This window comes from Opisthocomus hoazin, chromosome 13 (genome assembly GCF_030867145.1).
Source record: "Opisthocomus hoazin isolate bOpiHoa1 chromosome 13, bOpiHoa1.hap1, whole genome shotgun sequence".
Lineage (NCBI taxonomy): Eukaryota > Metazoa > Chordata > Aves > Opisthocomiformes > Opisthocomidae > Opisthocomus > Opisthocomus hoazin.
Window position 1 is genome coordinate 19,574,546 of NC_134426.1, and position 27,132 is coordinate 19,601,677.

Sequence of the window (27,132 nt, forward strand, 5' to 3'; positions counted from 1 at the left end):
GAGCAAGCCCGATGCTCTGGGGCATGTCACAGAGTTGTAATCAGGAGGTTGTACGGCACCGGGAAGCAGCTACTGAAAACTGCAATTGTTTGGTCAATGGCAAAGGAAGCTGGTTTGCAGCAAGTAGTGACAGCAGGTGGTGGGGTGCCATGAACGACCCTCTGGCAGCTGGGAGAAGGAAGACGGCAACTACATTGGCAGGGACACCTTCACGGCAAAGACAGACGTGAAGCAGCAGGATTGCCAGCAGAGATGTCAACAGTAAAAATGTCAATAGAAGGAGAAAGCAGAGAGCTGTGAAAGAAATGTTGCAAAAAAGAAGAGGACAAAGTACAACTGGTGAGAACCTGAGAGCAACTGAATTGTCACGGAACAGCTTCTGGCTGAGCACTGTTACACAGGAATGCAAAATTAGTAACTGCTTATAAGCAAAAAGCTTGATAGTCAAGGGGTAATCGGATGAATCTACGCTGGGGTCTTCTGGGATGGGTGTAATTGTGGAGACAGAGGCATGCCAAGATGCATAAAGGTAAGTGTTTGAACGGATTTTCAAAGGAACAGAAGATGGCACATCTCAGGCAGCCGTGGCAATGGTAGTTAGAGCAAGTACCAGCAGGATTTCAGATCAGGGGTTAATACTTTTTGTGAAGATCATTAAGAGAATTGCAGAAAAAAAAAAATCAGAAGTGAAGAGCCGTGTGCCTAACTTTTGCAAACTTGCAGATCAAGCACAGGGTATTTGAGGCAAGCAGAGCCTTGCAGGAAAACAGAAAGGCCGGAGACTGCTGCAGGCAGCGCTCGGGGCACGGCACAAACCACCAGCACCTCCAGCCACCTCCCCGTCACAGCCTTCCGTTTACTGACATTCACATGGCAAACAAGTGACAGGAAAATGTAATTCTGTATAAAAACTATGGTAAACAGAGGTTGCAAATCTATGCACTGCAGTTAGGAAGTGTCAGAAACAACCCGCCCTCATGACAGTAACAGCTTTCGCACACAACCCCGGCGGCTGCGGCGCGGCCAAGGGCAGCGCCCAGCCCCTGGCGGCCTCGGGCCGGGGCCCCGGCACCGGAGCAGCCCCCTCCCCTCCCGCGGCCCGCTCGCTGCCGGGCGCGGCCCCTCGGCCTGTGCCGCGGCGGGGCAGAGGGCCTGACGGCCCGGCTCCCTTCGGGCTGGGGCTGCGGCGGGGCAGAGGGCCTGACGGCCCGGCTCCCTTCGGGCTGGGGCTGCGGCGGGGCAGAGGGCCTGACGGCCCGGCTCCCTTCGGGCTGGGGCTGCGGCGGGGCAGAGGGCTTGACGGCCCAGCTCCCTTCGGGCTGGGGCCGCGGCGAGCGCAGGCCGGGCTGCGGGGCAGCGCAGGCTCCATTTCCTGCTCCCTCCCGCCGTCACCTGACGCCTCTAATGGCGCCGGGCGGCCGCACGCCCGCAGAGCCGGCACGCCCACCACGTGACCCGCCCGGCGCGCCCCCTCCCTAGCGGCTGCGGTTACCGCAGTCCCCGGCCCCCGCCCCTTTCCCCGCCCCCGGCCCCGCCCCGCCGTCGCTCCCTCCGCGCGAGCTCCCCCCCTCCTCCCCTCCCCCCCCGGCCCGGGTCGGTGCGCGCGCGCGCGCGGCCGGCAGCGTCTCTTCAGAGCGGCCGCGGCGGTGACGGCGCTGACGGGGCCTGGCAGCCGGCGGCAGCGGCCGGTGCTCGGAGCGCGGCGGAGCGGGCGGCGCCTCCTTCCCTCCCTCCCGCATCCTTCTCCTCATCCCCCTCCTTCCTCCTCTCCCCGCCTCCACCCCCCACCCCCCCCCCGCTCGCAGTCACCGCGGTTCCCGGCACGGACAACATGGCGGCGGTGTCGGGGGCCGGGGCTGCGGGCGGCTCTGCCAACGCCGGGGGCCCGGAGATGGTGCGGGGCCAAGTGTTCGACGTGGGCCCCCGCTACACCAACCTCTCCTACATCGGCGAGGGGGCCTACGGCATGGTGTGGTGAGTGCCGGCTGCCGAGCCCGGCTGCGGCAGCGCCCTTGTCCTGAACAACTCCCTCCTTCCCTCCCCGCCGCCCTGCCCGGCCGCAGCCTCCCCGCGGCCCGGCCCCGGGCTCCGGCCCGCCCTTGCAGGGGGGAGACGCCCGTGCCTTGCCCTCGGGAGAGCCGGGGCTCGGGCGTCCCTGCCGCTCTCTCCTCGGCTCTGCTTTCCCCTCCGTGCTCCCGAGGTTGTCCCTCCGGCATCACCCTTCCCCTCCCTCGCTGCCGCCCCCCCCCCCCCCCCCCCCCAATTCCTCCATCGATGGGTGCAGCTGAACGTCTCGTTTCCTTTCCGTCGCGCGTTTATTTTCTGGAATATTTTTTGTCCCTGCCTCTAGAGTTGGTTGCTCTCTTTATTTTTTCCGTCTCTGTAGTGCGATTGCAGGCTTTCGACAAGGGGAAAAGGCCGTAAAACCCTGCCAGCAGCCCGCGCTGCTTTGTGCCCGTGCGGAGGCTCACCTGGCTGCCTGTCCCCGAGGTCACAGCTGATAAAAAAAGTGAAGCTGTGCGTACGAGTTGCTGCCCTTACCTGGCTTTTCTTAGGACGTGCTGTCTGTGCTGCATAGCCTGCCAGATTAGCGTCTGAATTATTGTGTGCACAGGTGAAAGTTCTCCGCAGCCCTTCTAGCTCTCGGTTATTTTGTATGGTGAAGGCTTGTGCTAAGTTTCACGGAAAAGTGATCATCTGTGTTTGCTTTGGTTGATATCAGTCTTAAAGAGCGAGGTGAATGAGCTAGGAAATACTGAAAACGTGAACTGACAAGATTAAGAGTGTGAGATGGTTTTTTTTAGCCATCTAGGTGAGTTGGGATGATGCTGTGTGATGGTCTGTCTAGTGGCTGGGTTATAAATCTGACATGCTTAGTGACCTTACTTAGGATTTCATATTCTGGCTTCTATTAGTAAAACAGGCTAAGAGAAAAAACTTATTGCTGAAATAATTGAAGGCATGCAGATGAAAAACTTTTTTTGTTATTGTTTTGTCAACTTTCTTCCAACACTGCTTCTGTTTCGTCAGCACGTTTTTTGACCAGCAGTACTAAATGAGGTTTACAGGCTATGACTTCTTGAAAGCTTTATCAGCATTACTCTCTCTGATGCTTAATCTTTTGTAAACTAACGCATTTCTCAGCGAAGGCTCTTCGCAGCCTTCAGCTGTGTGTTACAGATTTTTATAGCTCTGGGTTTTTGCATGTAGCTGTTGAATTGTGCTGGCCTATTAAGATGAAGTCATCTTGTATTTCAAGGTGGAAGCTTTCAGCTAGGCCTGAGCTTAGCTGGGAGAGGAGCCTCTCTTGGAAAGTTTTGAGTTGCGGCCTTCATTTTTTTGCTGTGGGAAGAACCTTCAAAATGTAAATCAAATCCTGTTTACGGTACAAAAATATCCTTGTTATTGTTTTAGTGTTAGAAATCATAGCAATATCTCCAGTCCAAAACTTGTTAATATAGCGTATGGTACAGGCTGTATTTTGTTATGGTGTACTTTATCATCTGAGCTTAGGGCAAGTAAACCGCTGCAGATAATCTCGGTACTAGCTGCACTGGTTTATGCTTGCAGTCTGATTTAGGAGGGTACTTGGGAACAGTACTTCCAAGATGTATGCTGTGTATAGCCCAGTTAATATCAAGGGGGTGTTAAAAGCGTGTTTAACGGACGCTGTGTTAAAGCTAAAGTATTTCGCCACAGATCAGAGGTTACAAGAAGCAGGATGATGGCAGTTGATGCCCTTTTTTGTCATCACTGTGCCAGTGAGCAGATACAGGAGAAACGGGGCCACTTTCTGCCCCTCCAAGTGATGTGTTACTAAGTTTTGTACTGAAGCTGTTTTCGCTCCAAATCTATATAAGGTCATATTTTATTTAAGAACTTGTTCTAATACATTGTATCTGTTATGAATGCGATACAAAATCACTAACAAGAAATCTAAATCTCGGGTTCAGATGAAATATGCACTTGGCTCTTGTGTTTTCCAGTCTGAAATTATTAATGTGAAATACTAGATTCGGTATGTTGTGCTCTTTATTACTTTCCTGCAATGGGTGTGAAATGACAGGGAACAAAGTCTCAGTTTATATTGTATACTTGATAAGGGAAGTGCTGGATGCACTTGTAGTTAAATGCCATAGCAACTGTAATGTATTGTGCCTAACATACAAGCTACTATGATTAAATAAGATGATGTATCGATCTGCAGACGTAGCGGGTATGCAGTTTGATACTATATGTTTATTATCTTGTGTTGATTGCTAATGCAGTGAGGATCTGCAGAAGCTTCTGCCTTGGGGGGCGGGGTAGAGGGCAAGCTGTGAGTGCAGATGGAGATGTTTCCTGCAACTGCAAAATCCATTTAAATTTGTACACTTTAATGAAGGAAAGCAAAGCAGGCTCTTATGGTTTTGTTTTAGACCCACACTAATGTGTGCCACTCGGGAGATGCTAGCTATTTACAAGTGCATTGTGCCATAAGGCTTGTTATATGGAAAACGAGTGACTTAACTCTTAAAATCCTTCACTCTTTCCCTTGCTTTTCCTAACCCTTATGTCTCTGGATTATTGGATTAGGGAGTTGAAAACAATAAAATTCTTTTAATTATACTAATAAAAGGGCAAATGGAGTATTCTTAGGATAGTGCTGTTACGGTCAGTCTTCCATTTTGATTTCGCAGCAGAGAGAATAATGTTTGAGAAATATTGATCCAAACATAAAATAACAGCACAGGAAACAGAGGAAGATGTTGACGGAGCAGACTGTACGCGAATGTTCTCTCATCTAGATTTGAAAACCCTTAAAGGCATTTGACTATTTTCCCTAGTGCAGTCATTTTTAACATAATTGGGTTTTGAGTAAAAATAAACTTAATGGAGCCGTAGATTTACTGCTATGTTGTGATTGCACTTTCTCAGCTTCGTAAGCAGGAAAGACATGCTATCAGGCAAGCGCCCATCTTAAGGTCCTTCAGTTAAACTCTGCCAAAAATGTTCATCCTTTGATACAGGCTTGCATCTTACTTGGAAATTTTGTTGCTAGGGGTGAAGTGGTTAATAAGTGGATATCCCTGTCAGTGTCCCTTTCTAACCTATTTTTTGTTTTCAGTGTTTCTGCATGTGAAACTAGGGGATGATGACCACAGTGCAAACAGAGTTTTAGCCAAAATCCTTAGCACTTACTAGGACTGCAGGACATTCTTTGAGCAATTGTTTAGTCATACAGTCATGTTTGTTACGCTGAATTAATTTATCCAAATATATGCAAATGTCTTGTGGGCTTTTTTTTTTCTTCTTTTTCGCTTAGGAGTTGTTTTGAGGGGTTTTGGTGTGAAGTTCTTTACGTGACTTTCCTTTTCTTTCAGTGATAGGGTATTATCAACTTCAGAGTCAACTGGGACTGATTTTCAGACCGAGTCTGAAAGTTTCGTAACTACCTTCAGACACAGTAAAATGTGAAAGGTTTTTGAGATTGCCTCCTCCTCCCCAAATGTGTGGTTTTGTTTTTTCTTAATCTTTTGGAGAAAAAAAAAAAGAAAGAGAGAGCAACCTGTTAATAGGTCATACTTTAAACACTCTGAAACAGCGGTAAAAACATGACAGTGTTGAGCTTTAAATTTCCAGTGTGAATTGTTCTTCATCCTGTTGGTCAGTGGTAATTTGGCAAGGATGATGTTTTGACGGTATAAAACAAGTAATCATTTTGGAAAGAAATAGTGAATTGGAATGTGATAGGGATGTTCTGTGTTATATTCTGGGTTTTGGAAGCCCTTTTTGTCATCAGGCTTATGTGAATGTGAAGTATTGTCACTGCTGCAGACAACTGCTTATAAATAATAAAGATGGATGCAGTTGGAAGAAAACAATCTTGAAGCTCAAATCTTGCATTTCTTGGCCTGAATTTGACTGAGCTGTTACAAAGACATCTTTGTGTTACTGATGTGCTACAGAAGAGTGATATTAGAGGTTAAGGTGGTCAATAGATGAACATTAAAGTAATACTGAGAAGAGTATGGAAAACATTTGGCAGTAGTTTTTTCAAAGTTCTGCTCCTTTCTACTGTCTCACAGAAGAGCCCTACTTTTAGAGGATGGATAATTTAAAATAAAATCTGAGAAGTATATTCATAAAGAGATTTGAAACAAAAAAATAAATCAGGAATAGAAAGATCTGCAAGGCATAGATATTTATATTAAAAGATGAAAATAAAGAACTTGATGGGATTGATGGCTGCATAATATTTTCTTTCGAGACTGTCCAATGTTACACATAAAGGTAGCGTTTGCATCCCTCTGCGAGGGTCAGACTGGTGTTCTGGGCTGGACTGCTTAGTGGCAAGGATCAGACACAGCCTGTAATTTTTTTTCTCTTAACTATTGCATTGATCTGGTGAGAGTACCCTTTAATGACAGAGCAAGTATAGAGATTCATGTCCCTGTTGATATGTGCTTTTAGGGAGCACAGGCTGGGTATGGGTGGCGATACCTTGCAATTAGTGTGTTCTGGTCTGTGTGATGAGGAGAACAGGCAGCTGACACAGGTTGGCCAACCCGGATATGTTCTCCTTAGTGCAAGGATCAGAGTAGAGGATTAGCGAGTGTAATTGGTGGCTACTTATCACCTTCTTCCCTCTGGGGAGAAGGCCGAGGTAAGCATTTCCCTACAGTCACTCAAACTTCTAGCGCTTAACCTGATGTGGAAACACGAAAGGAGCAGTTAGAGCTGCTTTTCCCGCTCTCCTCCGTGATGTGACCGGTGGTTGGCGAGCTGTGCAGCAGGCAACAGGGACAGGACAGCAGCTACTCACTCTGTTTGTATTGGAGCTGTCTTTAAGATTTATGGAAGACGAGAGGTAGCAACATTTCCTGTCTGCCCAAAGTAAATGGGATACTGCCTTAACAGTTGAGGAGTGCCGCTCAGGGGCACTTGCATTTTATAAATAAATACACATTTTCTTAACATAGCATGGTCTAGCCCACGGAAAGAGATAGAGATAATGTGTTATTTTTTTAAAGCATGTTTTGTTAAGGAAATAAGGCTTACATGTTCACTGTATCTGTATGTGGTTGCATCAGTCCATCTCCTGTACCCCTGCATGTGATTCTTGAACATATTGCCTGTCTTCCATTGCATTGACACATGGTAGAATTCTTAAAGGTGGAAAGTTTCTGCAAGTTTCTTAAAAATAGCTGTTCTGCTAGAGTGAAGAGATCCTGTATGCTGCTCCACTGAATAAGAAACTGCATCAGGAGGTCACATATGAGAAGTCTGACTCCCTCAAAGAGATGTTACAGATGCCCCAGTTTCACGGACGGATTTATTGGTACTGTCGAGACCAGAAATGCGTGTTTGTAGGACACCAGGCTCTGTTCGTTCAGCGAGATCCTTGTTTAGGAGTGGGATCTACAGCCCACAGAAGAGTTAATACTTACCAACTGAGTAGGTGTACAGCTCAACTTGAGTTGAAAACTAGTACTTTGGCTTCGACAACATGGTAATTTATTTAATGCTTTTTATGTTGATGCTTTGTCATAGCTTTCAGCTGTGATCTAGAGATGAAATTAGCTGATCAATTTGATATTTCATAGAAAAGTTTTATGACATCTTGCTTTCACAGCATAATGTAGGTTGAAAGGGACTTCCTGAGGTCACGTAGTCCAACCTCCTACTCAAAGCAGGGCTGATGTCAAAATTAGATCAAGTTGCTCAACTTGTCCACTCAGTATTTCCAAAATCTCCGGGGAAGGAGGTTCCACAACATCTCTGGGCAGCTTCTGGTTCTAGTGTTATGCCAATTGCCCAGTTAAACTTACACCATTAAGAACAGGAGAGTTTCCCTTGCTGCAACTTCTGACCGTTGCCTCTTGTCCTTTGTACTTTTTACCTCTGAGAAGAGTCTGTATCAGTTTTCTCTGTAATCCCCCTTCATGTAATTTAAAAGAACAATTAGATGCTTCCCCCCCCGCCCTTTTTTTCTACCTCCTAGCCTACACAAACCCAGTTTCCTCATGTTTTTTTCTTGTATATCATGTCCTTCAGCCCCCTGTGCATTCCTAATGGTTTTCTGCTGGACTTGCTCCAGTACTGGGAGAGAGAAAAACTGGACGTGGTATTCCAGATGCGGCCTCACAACTGTGATCGCTTCCCTTGACCTGCTGGTTACGAACTTACTAATGTAGTCCAGCCCAAGGTTAGCCTGCACCAGTGTAAGCAGGCGCTGCTAATGGGTGAAGCTGGATGTTTTTCTGCTAATCTAGAAAATACTTGCACTTAAAGTGAGGTGGTTTAAGAACTTTTCAAATAATGTCTGAAAAAAAGCCAAACCCTGTGGTTTCAGCTGTTTTTGACTTTGATTTCCAAATCACTCAAACGAAGCCGTAAACATGTTTTAGAATATAACTTTTCTTTTGCTGTGTTGTAAGGTAAATTAATGGTGTATGTGAAATGCAGCAAGGTGTCATTTATTTCAGGTAATTTATCTGTGTCAAACCTAGATTCTGTTAATTGCTAGGTCAGTTATTAAAGACAATTGTTTGCTTGTGAATGAATTGCCTTTTCAGAAAGGAGCTTATTTTCCTTTGCTTTATTACAACTTCTGGGCATATAAAGAAGCTATTCTCAAACTCATCTTTTTGCAAGGTACAGTAAAAGCCAAATATGCATTACTTCATAATCAGCTTTGACCAGGGAGATTAGTAAGATCCAAGTAGTAATAAATGTCATTAATTCAGATGGGGTTATTGGATGAGATATTGGTAGATAGTATGGCAAGATGACGTTTCTCTCACTCCATCAGCACACAGTGGGTTGATTTCTGTTTCAGAGAGCATTCCTGTGTCCACCCCATTCTGCCGGGTTTCTGGTGGCTGGGTGACAGCTAGTACAGAGCCAGCCTTGTGTCCCCTGCGGAAGGGACTGCACCCCGGCTTCTACCCGGTAGGCTTCTGGTGCCCTGCCTGCCTCCTGCGCGTTGGCTGAAGGATGGGCTGCTGGAAGGTTGCTGTGTGTCTCCGCAGGCCTGGTTGTCTCTGTGGTGGATGAAATACGGATTTGTGTGTGTGTATATAGATATGGCTTGTAGAAAGGCTTTAATAGAAATACTGTTCTGTTAGATTTGGGCAGAATCTTCATGAGAGCCCAGTTTTTAGTAGAGTTGTGCATGTGTTTTCACTATCAATCTTGTTTAGCAGTACCTAGAATCACAACGACCTAAATTCTGTTAAGGGAAAATCTCTTCTCTTGAAAGTTGTTCTTTTGTATTTCAAGAGAATTTTCATAAAATACTGAAATACTCTGTGGTGATTAGAATGTAAGTGAGAGTTTTTGTTACCTGGTAGAAAGTGATTTGTCTGTGTTGTGGGTATGTTTTAAATACCAGCAACTTGCAGTTAGGCTTATGGTTTATAATATGCAATTACTTCATTTCATAGTTTTGCTTAAAATTAGCAGCTGTTGTTGCAGTACCTTACTTCTCGCTTATTTGGAGGGAAGGCAGTTTGCTTCACCAGGTATTGCTGGTGTGTCCCAAGTAAAACTTGAAGTCATTTGAGCACCGCAAATCAATACTCCCCAAACTGCTTCAGTCCAGAATTTGCCCAATTTTAGTGGGATTTGGATGGTGGAAAGAACCCCAAGTGACATTCAGGCTGACTTTTATATTGCATTTTTCTGAGAGTTTTGTAATTATGAAATATCTTCCTTTTAGTTACAGTAGTCAACATGTCTTAATGTTGATACCCTGCCTGAACAAAACACAAAACCATTAATATATCGAGGGGCGAGGATTTACTGTTGGCATGCCTTTGTAAAAAGATGGAAGGAAACTTACAAAAATGCCTCATAAGCTGATACTGAAGGGAACTCACTTCTGATAGTGGCGAGATGCACACTTGGTGCTAGGGGTTTGTTTGTTTTATTTTGCAAGTGGAATACTGAACTAACTATGGCAGAGTGGACAGGAGCGCGGTGGTTGGCTGCTCTAGTGTTTTGTGATGTTTTTGTGTCATTTTGCACTGATGTTTCCACAGGTTTAGGAAAACCTATGCTTCTAAGTATGCATGAATGATTTTGTTCGGTGATTTATGTCTGTATCTTTTGGAGTGAAATACTGTGAACTATCTCTTTTGAAGATTTATATTGTGTGGAATTAAATAAGCTAATTCCTGGAAAAAATATAGTAATTGTCTGCATCTTGTTTTTTTCCCCTTCTTCTGAAGCCGATTTTAGGAGTAGTATTTGGGATATAAGTCAAATTAGAACCTTATTAGACAAAAGAGTAAAGCACCTTGGGGGATTTGTTAATACAGTCACCACTTGCAGCTCTCTGGTAGGGGAGGTGTTTCCTGCACACATTTATAGTGGCTGCTTTGCTGCTAGCGGTTGTTGTTTTCCAGGTTCTGGAGTAACGCTGGTTACGTGACTGACCTGCCATCGCAGCCTTGGTGGCTTTGTGTTGCCTTTTGAGAAGCCATAAGCACAGGAGGAGGAAGTCAGCTCTTCATCGGCTGGTGTGGAGGGTTAGCTGTCATGACAGTCGGACCTAGACACTTAGGCTGTGGTTTCCATGACTGACTTGTGCTGATCTCGGGCTGTGCTGCTTCTAAAGGGGCAGCTTGCCTTCCGTCATGCCTTTCTCTGCTCTTGTGCTGGTGGAGTTAGCTGTGGTGGGAAACTGATGTAGCTGAAAAGTTACTTCATAAAAAATGAAATAAAACTTAAAGGTAGTAAGTTGACGTGATGATGCAAAAAACCCTTGTGAGCGCTAGTGCTGACACAGGAGGGGAATAGGAAGACGCAGGTAAAGACTTCTTTACTGTTCCTGTTCATAAGCTGCTTTGACTTGGAGCTGCCTCAGTTCTCTGAACTGTATCAAAAGAAAGCCATCACTCTGACCAAAAAAGTGAGAAGGGGGCAGGATTGTCAGGCACAAAAAGGAGAGTGAACCACAACCACTCCTTTTAATTCACTGAGCCCTTAGGTTGTCTCAGATGTTGTTGAGCTCTTACAGTTTTACCCTGAAACGGATTCCCACAGGAATTTTCTTTAAGTTTATGTATAGAGAAGAAAGATAGTGATACATAATATCGTAATGTCTTCTCAAAAGCAATGGGTGCTTTTGGAATGGGGTGTTCATTTCACAGAGTCGAAGAGCCTTTAAACATAACAGTGAAGTTTGTCTAAATTTAAATTTGGCATAGATACTATCAAAGGAGTTCTTGACAGCGGGGAACCTGTAAACCTCTAAAATGGGGAGGGTAAGTGGGAAGGCAAGAAGTAGACAAAGTACTAAGATGTAAGAGTTGTCTATTTTCTGAAGACCAGCTTCAACTGAAGTGGCATGAAGCAGAGTAGACATATATGATCATCTGAAGTCACAGTGCTTCACAGCTAAAGATGTACAAAGAAGAACACTTATTAGAAGAGACTGAGAGACATGGTCTGTTTGGGGTTTTTTTTCCAAACAATTTAGATTGATCAAAACATGTTGAAGTTAAGTGACATCTTTAGCCAAACAGTGCAGAACCTTGGGTGAAAAAGCTAGTGTTTTTCTAATACTAATGTTAAGGTGTAGTTCTAGAATTGCTGCTTTTCATGGTTCTGCTTAGTAGGTGCTAACAAAACACAAATCATCTGGTCTGCCACACCCGGGATTATGAATCCACTGAGCTTCTGGCAAAAGTAATTTATTTAACAGACTCCATTTTGCATGACTAGCTATTTGTTTTCAAAATACTAGGAGTGATCTAAGGAATTAAACTATTAAGTCATTATTATGTGCATAGTAAATGGTTTAAAATTGTAATGCTTTGGAAGGTTCCATCAGATTTTACTTCTCAGATTCTGAAAAATAAAATTATGCCTATGTAACCTATTAGAATTATTTGAGTAGATATGTGAAAACAAATCTCCTATAGAAGGTTACAAAAGTGCCTTGAGAATTTGTGTTGTGAAGGGCAATAACCTCTAGTAGATCAGAAACTTCCAAAGGGTAAAATCACTTGTAAGTAATTATTCACTTTTGTCATGGGAAGAAAGACTTGCCATAATTGTCCCAGAAACCTTTAATGTTAAGGTAGATTTTGAACGTTATAAGAAAGATGACTGAAAAAGTGGGTGGTAAAGGTGAAGGTAATACAGTTACATTTTGACCCGGTAAGTTTCAGAGGTTAACTAAAATCATGATAAAACAGTCTATATTGATTCCTCGGGCATCTCGCTATGGACTTGTGATAAAATAAAGGACTCTGGATTAGAAATTGTATTTATTTTCCTCCTTTTTAGAAAAGAAAAAAAATAAACTGTGTAAGAAATAGAAACAAAAATAGTTTGTTTGGGTATCTTCTATAACAAAAATAGCACAAAGCCATAGCAGTGATCACTTGGTGATGAGCAGCAGACAGAAAAGGTTAGGGATATGGGTAAAGTCATGAGGAGTTTGTAAAGTATGACAGTTGTTTTGCAGAGTGGTCATGATAAAAGGTCTAGAAACAGGGATTCATATTTTCTTAGCCTCAAAGCAATAATCTGTCCACTGATAACAGAATCCTGACAAATGAAAAACTACTTAAAAAAACCCCAAAATGACACCAGAAAAACCCCAAGATTTTCAAATAGCATGCAATTAGGAATTTTCAGGTAGGGCCAGATTAATACTACTGCAAACTGGATCTCATCTACTATAGAGTTATTTTAGTGTTCTCTTGTTGCTGAGTCTTCCTCTGCTGCTGTTTTTATAGCAAGAGATGCAAAAAAAATGGGGAGAAATCGTCAGCGAGTGTCAGTGTCTGCAGGCAGCTATATGTCACAGCAGTGCGTATTCTTTTTCTTTCCTCAAGAAAAACAAGACTTGATATAAATCTGAGGTCATCCTGTAATTTATAACTTGAGGTACTTTTCCGACACAGTCGACAAATGTCAGAGAATTCAGCAATTGGATGGTGATGAGAAGAGGTCCGTTTCTTAAACTCTCAAACTTTTGGCAATTCAGTATGTAATTCTTATATCTAAGCTTACTCTGAAGTATCTCAATTTTGAATTCAAGCTTTTTGGCCTTTCACTGTAATCTATTAGTGCTTATGCATGTTTCCCGAAGACTGAGAAGATAATACATACATCTGTCTTTTAATGATCAATGGAGAGCATCTGTAGCATACCAGTAGATAATTCATGAGTGCTGAGTTACAACTTGTTTGACTTGTGTCCCTCAGAGTAGGATGAAAAAGTACATGGTGCTTGTGTTCTTAAAGTTATAATATTTTTGTAGCTTGAAAAGCAACCAGAGCCTCAAGGCTGAGGTGTTTTTTGTTTTGGTCTGGGTTTTTTTATAAGAAACTAGTATTTAGGTAGCTCTCCATTTTCATGTATCTACTGACTTTCCTATGTGGTAGGAATTAGACTGTAAAACTAAATTTTTAATGAAGAAAAGTAAAAGTGTATTAAGATGCCCTGGTTTCTATAGTTTATTACTTGAATTCACAGCTGAGAAGCCTGGGACATGTTTTATTACTGAGAACCTCTTCTAGAGAAAGCTAATAATCAAAATGAAAACTCTGAGCAAGGCATGGGTTGTCTTTTCATAAACTGAGGTCTGTTAAAACAAGGCAAATATATCTTAAAATGAATAGGCACATACTTGTTTTAAAACCAGGTGCTGACTCTGTAAGTTAGTGCTAATAAAAAAGGTCTAATCAATAATATATATTTTTATTTATCTTCAAAAATGTTATGAATAAATGGAATAAAGTAGCAAATATTTCTAGTAAACATAGGTGTTTACAGTTGGGGACACAAAGTATATTCGGTAGTATAAAAATGACATATTGCTGGATGTCCTCAACTCTGAAACTGTCTTTGACTACTTTTATCCTTTTTCCAGTCTTTTCTCTTTGCTAAAAGAATAATACACTGTAGCTGCTCCCTGTATTTTAATCATCTAGAATCAGAAACTAATTTTTCTGAAGAATCTGAAAGGATTAATATCTGATTATAAAATAAAAAACACCCTAAACAGTCTGCACCTGTGACACCACCTTCCCCCATCCCCCCAAATTGTAGCCAACAGTCCATTATGGTACTGCTGATTATTACTACATCAGAATACTGTTATTTTACGTACAGTGGTCTTAAAAATTAGTTTGAGCTATTTGCATTGTAACTTGATAAATGTCAGCATGTTGTAGAAATGTCTGCAATTGAGCTAAATGTAGACTGAATGAAAAGATTAAAGATCTTCATAGATCAGCTTGTTTGCTGGGAATTATTTTTGCCTTTCCTCTCCTGGTAGCAAGCAGAAATATTCAGCATTTCAGAAAGATTCTTATCCCTGGCTGTGCCCTTGGAATCTTGTTTCCACAGCAACACGAAGCTACTGATAAAAACATCCCTTTTAAACTTCAAATCAGTCTTTTATTTAGAGTTGTAATTAGGATTTTTGCCGGTAGAATTGTGTATTTGTATGTGTATGTATGCATATGCTGAGAGCAGCCTGTAAAACAGCCATAAGGTGAATAATCCTAGAAGTGTTGGAAGAATATCCCATGATGGGGTAAGCCTTCAGGCAGCGTGGCAGAGGAGTGTACCGAGGCTGGGGGTGCCGGCAGAGTAGGCAGTTGTTTTTCAATCGTTATATGAAGAAACAGCCCTCTGTGGGATGTAACTATTGCCAGGAGCTGGCTCCTTTCCTCCCGGCAGCTGCAGCATGCTCTCACTTGTTCCAGTTCTGCTCCGAAATGAAACATGTGAAGAATAGAAATGGATGGAAGAACATGCAGCAGCCATTGTGGGTAGAAGGAGCTGAGTTTTGGCACTTCTGCCGATCTGTCTGGTGAAAAGCTTTCCTTCCTCGAGAAGGAATTAATGGGAGAGGGGCTACAAGTCAGAGGTTCATCCTGGCAATTAGTATGCTGTTGTTGGTAGGCTGGTCAGATACGGCAGTGTGCTTTCTGGTCATTGCAGTTGGAAGCAGCCCCACCCTGGACTGCTTTTTAAAAAGGAAGTTGGTGTCAGAGCAGTAGAAGGATAAAACACTGGCTTTAGAAGTTGTGTGGCGCAACTTCTTGGGTTAGAAATGCTTATTTGTTTGTTTTGTACAGCTGTGGAAGGTGTTTTACTTAGTCAAAACTTCATTACATATTTACAAGATACTTAATATTAGGAATGATAAACTGTATGCTAGGGCTTGTATTGATTTTCACGTGGTGTCTTAAAAGTGTCTAAATAATGGTGCTGTTGCAGGTTGTCACAGGATAGTAACCATAGCTTGAAATGGGAATAATATTGTGTATACTAGAGTTGGACAGTTGCAAAATCTATATTTAAATTTATCACATTACAGATAAATACCACTCACAGCTGAATGGTTGCATCAGCTTTTGAAGCTGCACATCACTGAGGTAGAAATAAATCCTTCCTTCTGAATATTTAAAATGTCAGTAACTAGGTTCATTGTAATGTGAATAACACGCAGGCTTTTACAGGGAAAGTTCTATATGCAGTGATTGGTATATGTGATTAACGATCAGAAACTAAAAACTATAAATTGTGACTCTAAAAGTTGTTGGAATGTGAACTGTTATTCCCACTTTACAGATTTTCATCTTATCTGGAAAAAAAGTCTAGATAATTGAAGGTTCTTGCCTTTAGAAGGAGTCCCAGTTAACTACTTCAGTGAAAATATAAACACTTGTGAGATTCAGTAGAAGCAGAAAGTCTAGACAACTAGTTTAGACTGTGCACACTGGGACAGCACTGCCAGAATGCAAATAATCTAAATTTAGGACGCGCTGGGTGCTGGATGGGATGTATGTGTGGAGCTGTTCCTTTTTGGACTGTAGGGGGAGCACGGGCGATTATTAGTCATAAAATTCAATCTCTCATGCTAGCGCTTGAAGCTAAGCAAGATGAATCCTGCGCGAAGTGGTAAGTAAGCTGTTACATGCACTGCAACGAGTTAACGCATTGAGGGCTGGGATTTGCACTGTTTGTAGTTGTTTCATTTGTGAACACTACGGGTGGACACAGTGTGGGAGCAGCATGTTTCTGCAGCAGAGTTCTGGAGAGTAGTGGCTACATCTGGTGTTGATGGCAGGTAGTGGTTGGACCGAGACTGAGAGGAACAGGGAAGGCTTTGGAAACTGGTTCAGTCTGACCGATAAAGGACCCAATTTTGTTAGTCTGTGTTTCCCAAGCAGTGAAATAGATATTGCTGTATGGTTTAATAGGCCAAATAGGTGTCTGATTATAGCATATGTGCAGGAGAGAACACATGACTCTTCAGTTCGACTGGAGTTCAGCCTAATATGTAGCTTTTATAGCTTTCTATAGCACCCATCAAATTGAAAAAGCACTGTTTTTTAAAGCATCACTGAGTTTGCTCAAAGCCATATTTGCTTTGAGGGATGTGACTCGGAGAACGTGAAATGATGTGAACTTTATAATACAGATTCCTTGTGTGTCTGTATTATGCATGATATTTAAAATATTATGCATAAGCAAGTGTACCTGACTACTGGTATGATTAGCTTTTTACTCATAGGAATTGAGGTGGTCTTTCATACGTTGAATCAAGTCACAGAAAAGCTCATTTTTCAGAAAGTGTGGCAACAGAAATACATCCGGTGTCCCTTTTAATGTTTCGACTAGGTAGTATTTCAGTTTTGCTCTCCTTAGCTGAGGCTTTGCAGTGGTGACAGCAATGCATGCTTAGCTACATTGGTGTGGTGAGATCTTCTGATACAAGCAGAAAAATGTCTGTATGAAGAATATACACCGGAGAGGAAATTGATTGGACCTTTACTGCAAATAGTCAGCTTTTTTCATATGGAAACAAGTGTTTTATAGTTGAACCATCTGAAAGCAAAAATGACCACCCTTTTTTTTAAATAACAGCATAAACCTTTTGCTAAGAAAATGCTTCGAGAACTGTAAGTGAAACTGCTACATGAGAGCAAATCTTGGTATATTTAATTGATGGATTCAAGTTTATTGAACCTGTACAAGGAAAGATGCATATTTTTCATCAATAACCAACCTTTTCTTGAGAATCAATAACTTAGAGGTTTATCAGATAGTGTAAGAGATTAGGAGCTCTTACTTAAGCAGCATCAGTTGGTAAATATTGGCATTGTGCCTTTTTCTGCTCTGCATAGCTGCTGCTGTCCAGTACTTTGGAAGGAAGGAAGGTTGTGCATTGTGGGAGAAAAAAAATCTGCTTAAGTCAGTACAAAGAAGGAGGTAGGAGGTTTGTTTATAATAATAAAATGATCCATAGGATTCGTTCATTTCTTTCCCAAATACAGGTTGTTCATGCTTCAGAATTCTTTCTAGTTTTGTTTTCTGCTTGTGACTTACCTTACTGGTATATTGTAAACACTGCAAGTGATTAACTGATTAACTAAGAAAATTGCTGAAGACGAAGTGCTCTTGAAGGCTATGCCAAGTTCCACTTATGGCACTTTGTTATTATCTATTTTGGGATTTATGAACTGCTAATGTGTTATCTATACATACGTAATAGCAACAGTTGTAATGGATACTTACTTAGCATGTGGAATTTCAAAGCACCCTGTGGAGCATTTGAGTTCCGTGTTTCTAGAGGCAAATGAGTTGTGCAGTCTGTCTGTGGTAATAGACTGGAGGTACGGATGCAGACAGGTCACAGTGATTCTGCGGACAAATAATGCGAAAAGGATGTCATTACATATGCATGAGCTGTATGAAGTTCTTACTGGTGGCACAAATTCTATGTCATTTTTAATAATGAAAGTGAGAAATGTTAAACACTTCTGCATACAGTGCTAACAGTACTGTCTCAAAACCACCGTATTGTACCATAAATCTGCTTAGTGGTAGGAGAACCTTGATGTGGCCAGGTGTTCAGATTCCTTCTAGGTCTCTTTCCTAACTGGATTTTCATAGTTCATTCTGCTTTACCTGGACATCTCAGCAGAGTAAGGCAAGCTAAGAGGGTTTCAGAGAGTGTTCTGGGACTCAATTATATAAAATTGGTGGAATGTAAAGCTTGTTTCACTAGTGTGTTTATATTTTTAGATGATATAGTTGAGACTAACAGAAGTGTTTATATGTAGGCTTGATTATTTTTTAATTTCCAAACAATGCAGTAGTGAGCAAAAATAAATTTGAAAGGAACAAGGATCATATACACACATTTAAATTATAATTTATTAAATTACCATATACTTTTAATACAAAGAGAAGTTATAAAAAGGTGCTCTGTCATTCATATAAGCAAGACTATAGAAAACAACCTAAAATTTATAAGGATTCGTAACATTTTTACTAAATAATAACCTGGGTCCAAATTCTAGAAAATTATGTGTGTTTTACTGAGCCTTTTTACTAGGCTCAGTCTGTGATTTGTTCATAAATGCGTAGGCATTTTGAACAGAAATACTGCTTTATTGGTATAGCTAGGAATGCTGTTCTGAGCTTCTGAAATCATAGAACTGTAAATGTAGCAGCCAGTGTGTTTGTTAATAGGGGTCACAATGACCATATTACCTTGTTGTACTGCCGCTTGCTTTTGCTTCGTGCGTGTAGTCTGATACGTTCTTTCTCTTCTCAATTTCTGTTATCTTTGGAATTGTACCTGGAAAGGTGTTTTCACAAATTCTCCATCCCTTTTGTTCTTCAGTGTCTATTCTTCATGGAGGTACCAACAGTGTAGCTCGATGGAGGAGTGAAAGGTTCTGGCAACTGGGATTACTTGAAGGAGTTAGACATAGGAGGTGGAATTCTGCTGCTTGAGAGATGATTTCTGAAGGTTTTTCTGCACCCCAGAGTGAATGGGTTAACTCGAGATGAACTACTTCTCTGAAACGTTTTCTTGATTACAGCATATAGAAAAAGTTTCAAACTTGTTTGTTCCACAGGCTGATAAAGAAGGTGAATACTTCTTTCTTTGTTTAGGTACCCGAAAATCAGCAGACTCTCTGTCAGTTGTGAAAGCCAATGACCTGTAGATACCCAAATAGGCCGGTGATAGTACAACAGTATTTTGTCTGTTCATCAAACTAAAAAATATCTGCTGCTGTCACTTCTCTTAATTTGATAAAAATAAATGTAAAACAAATGCACCACGCTATATTTGATTGAATTCACATTCTTGCTTTCTGAAATGAATGAGTTCAATATTCCTTATAACTAATGTTATTGGTTCTCTTCTAGCTCTGCCTACGATAACGTCAATAAAGTTCGAGTTGCTATAAAGAAAATCAGTCCTTTTGAGCATCAGACATACTGCCAGAGAACTCTGAGAGAGATTAAGATCCTTCTGCGCTTCAGGCATGAGAACATTATTGGAATAAATGATATTATCAGAGCTCCGACTATTGAACAAATGAAAGATGTGTATCCTTTCAAAGTTTTAAGTTATTCTGCGTAGTTAGTGATAATTTCCTTCTTCTCTGTTTTGATTGTTTTTCTTTTTTCATCCTCTTCCTTACTAAATGTAATAAAAGTTGGCTTCTATTATTGTAAATTGAAAGGAAAATTCATAGTGTTTGATAGGTTTATAGATAGATAGATTTGTTATGTAGGTGAACACTGGTTTTGTTTGTTCTTTCTCTGGAAAAGGAAAAAAATGTTAATTTCTATCTTCCGAGACAAAGAATTCAGCTTTGTAGAGATGATTTAGTTTAGTCACTTAATCCTGAAACTGTGTTTGCTCTCAACAAAGCCGTTGTTAGAACCATCTGATTGCTTTGGGGAGAAAAGAAAGTGTCCAGATTCTGCTATAATTTTCTAAACTTTCTTAAAGAATAGAATGGATATATGGGGGGGGGAATAAAGCGAAACAGATCTCCCAGTTTTGCAGTGCTTCCTGCATATGTGAGAAGTCTCAAACTGCACATGAGCGGATAAACATGCTTGATTAATATATGCAAATCTGGCCTTTTTGTTATACTGATCATTCTTCCATGGGGAGCTTGGCTTTGTACATATGACTTCATGTGGATATCTAACATATGAAGTAGTCTTAGCTGGAAGACTATACCTGAGATGCAAGGTCTAGTTTAGAGTCAGCCAGCTTAATTTCTGATGATTAATATGAGAGGAACACATGCTGGTGCCTCTTAATTCTGTAAAGGGCTGCATCATGTAACAGGATTGGTTTGATTCAAAACTTGTAAAGCCAGAAGCAACTACATAGTTTCATATTTGTTGTGAAACAAGACAAAGAAGAAAGTAAAATTGTTACAGAAGTTTCAGCTGGCACTGTGTGTTAATTTCTGACAGGACATCATGTTTGGTTTGCTGCCTTACATCTGATGCCTTGCAGATACATTGTGCAAGATCTTATGGAGACAGATCTTTACAAGCTCTTAAAGACTCAACACCTCAGCAACGACCACATTTGTTATTTCCTTTACCAGATTCTGAGAGGGTTAAAATATATCCATTCAGCCAATGTGCTTCATCGTGACCTCAAACCTTCGAATTTGCTGCTTAACACCACTTGTGATCTCAAGGTTAGTTGAAATGTCTTACAAATTTTGCTCCCATGCTCTTCATAAACTTCCACCTATAACCATGAATATGGTTTTGTTCCTGGGGATTAATGTGACTTTTATCCTGGAAAGATTGCCAAAACATTATTGGTTTTGATAAAATAATTATTAAGATTTGAGTGACTAAGAACTTACTGTTACGCTGTTTTAATGAGTGCATCACGGTTTCCATCTGGAGGCTGACTCTGAAACAGCCTCTTTGAAAGCTAGGTGAAAATACTTATCTGAAGCAGAGCTGTGTTTACCTAGAAGGTTAACTCAGAACTGTGTATATTTCAAGTCTTGGTTTCTCTGTTCAAACTGTTAATTGTTCATTGTTGGAAAAGGACTTCATATTAGTGGGCAACTAAAATGGCGTGTGAAATTCAGTGCTGTTTAAATGCACAGCAATTACTTGGAGAGAGAATGTTCCTAATTTACATTTCCAGTGATGGGCTCTGTACTAGTTAATACTACAGAAGAATGACTTTAGAGTTGTTATGATTCTTGGAAAATGTCGGCTCAATGCTTAGTGGCATTCAGTAAAGCAAACCAAGTGTGAAGAATTAGAACAGGACTAGAGAATAAACCAGAAAACATGCCATTCTGGAACTTTCTGTTGGTTTTGAGTCTTCAGTTCTGTGTGAGCATGGTTATCACACTTCTTCTTACGATATCAGTTTAAAATGAGGAGACCGGGAATTCAAAGTACTTCTCTCCATACCAGGAAGAACTGTTTAGGTCTCCTCTGCTGGAATATGCTTCCTGAGGAAAAGAAAGAATACAATAGAATTTGATAAAATTATTAGTGGCATAGGGAGGGTGAATAGAGAACAGTTGTTCACTGTCTTTACCTATTAAAAAGGTGGGAAGGGGCAAGTGAGAGAGGCAGGTGGCATGCTCAGAGTGCAAGGACATAATAGTTAACTTGCAGCATTGTTGAGCTGTGGAATTTGGTACCACAGAGCACTATAGATATTAAAGATAATGTGACTTTAAAAAACACCAAGCAAGTTAGTAGAAGGAAAAGCTATTGAATTCTACTTCTGGTTTAGACCCCGTGGTGGCAAATCCATGGAAGATGAGAAGGACTATTAGAGAAGCATTGGAGAATGTTCCCTTTTACACTTGATGTTATGTATTTGCTGTTGGCCACTGATGGAGTGAAGTTATAGAGCTTAGATTACTTTGATCTGATGTGGTACAACTGTGTTTGTTGCATACTGTGTTGTACCTAATTACACTTGGTTTTTTATAGTAGCTTTAGCTTTCTCATTTAAAAAAAACCAAACAAAACAAAAATACCCACTTCAAAATGCAAACCAGTCGCTGTCCATACAAGTTTTCCACAATTCCAAGAAAAGGCCCTGCTGTTCATATGCTGTTCTAATGGTAAATACTGGCTACACAATCAGTTTGCTTTACGTTCCCACTGCTACTTGTCAACTTTTCCTGGTGCGGGGTATTGCTGAACCTCTGACTCTTGCTATGGGATTTCAGCAGCTGTTATTACATCAGATCCCTTCAAGGCATTAACCTCTTCATGAAAGAAATGGAGTAAAATCTACGATCACTGTGCGATAGAAACAGGAAAGAACAGTTTGAGTGTAGCTCTGTTATGTGCAATTAAAGGCAATAAAATAATAAAAGGCAATAGTTTAACACAAGTAAGATGGTAATGAAAAAGAAGGTAAGCTTACCGTATGGCAAAATAATACAGTATGACCTTAATGAGTACTGTTCCAATTTCTTTATAAGATTTTAAAAACAGCGTGCCACTGCAATATGTGCTTTATAGTGCAGAACATGGTAGTCTATATGACAGAGCATATGCTTTTTTGTAACCTGAAGGGAACTCTGGTGTTGTATTAATACCACATCTAAGTTTTAAACAACAGAATTGGAGAGAAAACTAGTACGTGCCAGGCCTTGTCTGATGAATGCTGAACTTGTACTTTCTTGTTTTAGGGCCGTTCTGCAAGTCTGTGTGTCAGCTATGTACATGTGCATACTTACAAAGTTGATTATTGTGCTTAAACTCAAAACACAGCATACTGTGAAAATGAACAACTTAAAATCACACTTTCGGAAGAATGTTTGTTCATCTTCAGTGGTAATGCTGTTAGTTTCTTTCTTTAATGGCATTATGAGAGAGAGCTGTTGATCTCTTCCAGAGCTGAGAGTCCTACAGGTTGTAACAAGAGCTCCTTCTTTCTGCTCCCTTAAACGTGACCTTGACTTCTGGATCATAGGTTCCTTTTCCAGGAAAGAAATGTATGAGTCTCTATTGACACAACTTGTCTGTGAACCCTATAGCTCATCCTAAGCGGCTGAAAGGCTTGGGGCAGAAGCGCAGAACCTAAAGGTGTTTCTATTTCCTTAGGCTATGCTACAAACTTAAATGAGACCTCAAATATGACTTACCACATAGTGAATGAAAGTTTGTGAGAGTACGTAATTTGACTTAACTACTGTCTCTTGTTAAGGATTTTCAGTGAAAGATTTGAGAGGCCATGAAAACTACTACCTTGGAATCTCTCTCCAAGTGAGAGTCCTGGATAATAACAATACCGGTCTTTTCTTTTGCAGCCTGTCATCTTTCTTGTGAATGAAATTAATGTATACGACATGCTGCAGGCTGAATATACTCTGAAATAGTATCTAACGTTTTTAGAAATATTTTCAGATGCTTTCATGTTTATCTGCATCCAACAGTTTGACCTCTTTTGCAGTTTTGTAAATTAATTAAGTTATATAAAAACTATCATGACCATACAATTTTCCAAGGCCGGTGGCATTAATATTTTAGAAAATGAGGTCAAAGTTATTTTAAACAGATTCTCGACTAATATGTTGCAGTGTCTTCAGTGTACCAGTTTACTTTAGCTGAGAACCTACTTCTTTGACTTGGTTAGAACAATAACACACTATATCAGTATTATTTATAGGTTGTGCTTTTCTATCTACATAGTGAATACTCCGAAGTATTAAACATCCAAGAATTGTTATATACTTCAATAGACTTGAAGGGAAGGCAATGAGAGAGGGTTTTTTGAGGAAACCTGGAAGTTACTGTTTGTTACAGGTTTTTACCAGTTATTCTAGAGATGGAACTGTTTCAACTACCATCTTATCATTAACATCTAAACTTAACGGAAGCCTCTCCTTCTCCTTTTAAACAAATGCATACATACACACGCACAGACTACTCATTGATACGACTTCAGATATTTCAGTCTCTTAGCACTGTTGAGTGTTGTTTCATTTGCTTAGTAAAGGGTTGTATGTACATCATCCTCATAAGTTTTCCCATCTGCTTGATAGCTTCATCCAATTTTAAGCCATCTCTGTTTTTTTTAAAAAAAAAAAAAAAAAGAAGCATACCTGCTACTGATTACAAGAACATTGTTTTCAAGAAGCGGAAGCGAAATATTTAAGTAGGATGCTGGCTTTTTATTTATTTGTTTATTTATTTAGCGGGGAAGTTATTTCTTCTCTCTTAGTAGCATCTGTTCTGTCTCTGCAAGGTGTGAAGCACTGACTGACGTACCTGGGTCTTTCATTATGCAGTTTTTTATTCTCTGCTGTGACTTAGTCAAAATGTCAAGAAAATTTTGCCTGTCATTATATTGTTCTCACAGATTCTTTCTTCTTTTGTTTTAGTACTGATTGAGAAGCTTGCCTTCTTCTAGTGCTTTGACTTTTACCAATTGCTATTTGAACAGGCATAGCCGACTCACAATTTTATATCCCAGGGTAGCTGCGTTGTTAAATGTGTTCTGTAGCCCCAGGGCAAGAACTGTGTGCCCTCAGCAGGGTACAGGCAGTCCCTGTGCTTCCTCCCTTGCAGCCGGGACTCGGGCAGCATGCTGGCCTCTCCAATTTCTCTTTTATTCTGCGCTGCTAATGCTCCTGGTCAGCTCAGCAGCTGGTGAAAACACTGGTAACAGCCAAAAGCCTCTTTCTTGCAGCTTCAACCTTGATGCCTTTCTCACTAATGGTGGTTTTTCTTTTCTGCTTAACCTGTTTCTGCTCTAGTCAGCAGGGTCTTTTTGTCATTTTAATGAGCGTTCTTTGTCATTGATCTTCCTTTCCATCCCATGTACATTTTTCTACTTGAGAGATTCACAGACACCTTCTTTAATTCAGTTCTTTCTCCTCACTGTGAACCGAGAGTGTCTTTCTTTTGTCTTAATAATAACAAATCATAGCACTTTGCTTATGTGTAATGCTATAATTCTGCACAAGTCTCCTTGCTATAGTCTTATCTAGCTTTTTTCTGAGGTTAGGAGGAGGAGATTGCAACAGTTTTGTCTGCCTGCATAATTATTTTTGAAGCCCATAAAGCTGTCCTCTACAATTTCTTTGCTTCGGTCTTTACAGGAGACTTGTCTGATTATTTGTACTGATTCTCTTTATGTAAGCTGCTAATTGCACACAAGGCAGCTGCTCTGTTTCCATAGCCTGGGAAAACCTAGATGTGCTTGTGAAGGTTCTTTTTGGGTTTGTTTTCTAAGGATTCAGGGGTTTGGGGTTTTTTTTTTAAATACGTAGCTGAAGTCAGAGGAGTCATCCTGTGCAGTCTGGCTTATGAATTTCATCAATGCCTTTGCTTCAGTCCCTCTGTTAACAGTCAGCTGCTGAATCTTGTCTTTCAGATGTAGCTTTTAGTCAGCTGAATCATTCTTCCTTAACTATCTATCAATTGTTTCAGGCTGTCCCTCCAGGAAGATAAAGGAGTAGGTTGCCAGGGTACAATGCGGTTTCTGGGTTTTTGGTAGGCTTATCTGTTACAGTCTTTATTGACGGCAACATATTATTGCTTCATATTTTCGGTATGATCAGTGTATGCAATTAACTGTCAAAGAGTAAACTATTATAAAACCTATGCATCAGAGGAAGGAGCCTTCTAACTGTTTGCTACTCCTACATTTCCTACTCTGTTTTTGTGACAATACATATACATGCAAATACGCTTTGTGTGGAAATTTATCATTATCATAAACTGGTATTTGCTTGGTGGTAGCAGAAGTATATAAATGTGTCTAATGTGCCACTCAACAAGCTTGTCATTTACCTTTTGGAAGGTAGGAAAGGAGCAGCTGCTGTACTCTAGAGCACACTCTTGTCTTCACATTTTCAATCTTCTTAATTTCTCTCTGGAGAGAGGACACTAAATAGCTGTGAAAGCCATGGAGCCTCCTTACAAGAGCATAGATAAAAACACTTTTTTCTTTTTGCTGAACTCAGTAGTCTAGATCAAAGTTTATTTTTCTTTTCATGGTTAGATAAAACTATTTTCCTGATATGGGGTTGAGAAATGTTTTCTTGTGTTTTTTTTTAAGCTCGCTTCCTTCAACAACCTAAAATCTCTCCAGTCTGCCATGACCTCGTGATTGGATAGGATGTTTCTTGTGCAAAGATGCAGTTATAACGGTAGCTTGTGTAAAAAGGGGTATTGAGCTTTGCTGCAAAGTTGTTGGTCAGTAGTTTTGTTTTCTGGAAATCTTAATCTCCTCCTTTTTTTGTTTTCTGGTAAATTTCTAATGACAGGTTGGAGCGGTATATCTTCCCATCTATTTGGCAGAGAAGGTGTTAAGTAAGCCCATAGTGGAACATAACTTGTGCACCAGGAACATCTTTTTTTCCCAAACTGTTTATTCTTTCTGGTCCGTGCATGGCCTAATTGAATACTCTTTGTACTTAATCCAAAACTTTTTTCATAACCATTGTGTAGTAATTTGTTTCTAAAAATACAGGTTACCATCCCTGTATTTGTAGGTGTTACATCATGGGTTGGGGAAAGATGAATTAGTAATGTAGTAGTATTGGAGGCTGTATGTCTAATATGCTTTTTTCTTTTTAATTTCTTGAAAACTAGATTTGTGACTTTGGACTGGCTCGTGTTGCAGATCCAGATCATGATCACACAGGATTCTTGACAGAATACGTGGCCACACGTTGGTACAGGGCTCCTGAAATCATGCTGAATTCTAAGGTAAGAACCATAGTGCACTGCTGTGGTAGTTCTCTTGCTGGTTATCCACTTGTGAGTACCAATTTGGCTTTCCCCCCACCTTCTCTGTTTTTAGGATCAGAATGCATGCATAGTCTTGAGGAAATGTGGTAATGGATTTGCAGTATAGCTGCTGGCTTGCAATAAATTTGTGATTCGAGACAATTATTGGATACTACAACTGAGTAGTCATGTGCATGAATTCCCATGCGTCCAGTTCCTTGCCAGCCCTGAAACTTCTTTCCATTAAATGCCCTTCCACAGAGTAGGATACAAGTACTAGTAAGGAGAGCATTTTACTCCTGCCTTCATCAATGCTTGCAAATGTTGCCTTAATGTTATCATGACATCGTAATTTAGGTTTAGAATGTATAATGAGGGTGAATCTGATTCTGAAGGCATGTGATCTTTGTTGTGCGTCAATCTTAATTGCATTCCCATAGTCTTAATGAAATCATCCATTTTGGATTTTTTTTATACTTGAAATTATTCCTGTGTTCTTCTGTGGCAGTTTAAGGTGTATCCAGTCCGCATATGGTGTAACATTATCCTTCGTAATGTTTACATTCGTTTCTATAGCTATACGCTTGTTCACATCTGCGTCTGTATTTT

General features: G+C 40.8%; 1 protein-coding gene across 1 annotated transcript in view; it reads left to right on the forward strand.

Annotated features, from left to right (window-relative positions):
- The first annotated feature begins 1,616 nt into the window (after positions 1–1,616).
- Positions 1,617–27,132, forward strand: part of MAPK1 (mitogen-activated protein kinase 1) — a 40,715-nt gene continuing 15,199 nt past the window's right edge. The window contains exons 1-4 of the mRNA XM_075435116.1: positions 1,617–1,974; positions 19,183–19,365; positions 20,297–20,486; positions 26,386–26,502. Coding sequence (XP_075291231.1) covers positions 1,832–1,974; positions 19,183–19,365; positions 20,297–20,486; positions 26,386–26,502 — 633 coding nt within the window. The 5' untranslated portion in view covers positions 1,617–1,831. The remainder of the gene's footprint in view (positions 1,975–19,182; positions 19,366–20,296; positions 20,487–26,385; positions 26,503–27,132) is intronic.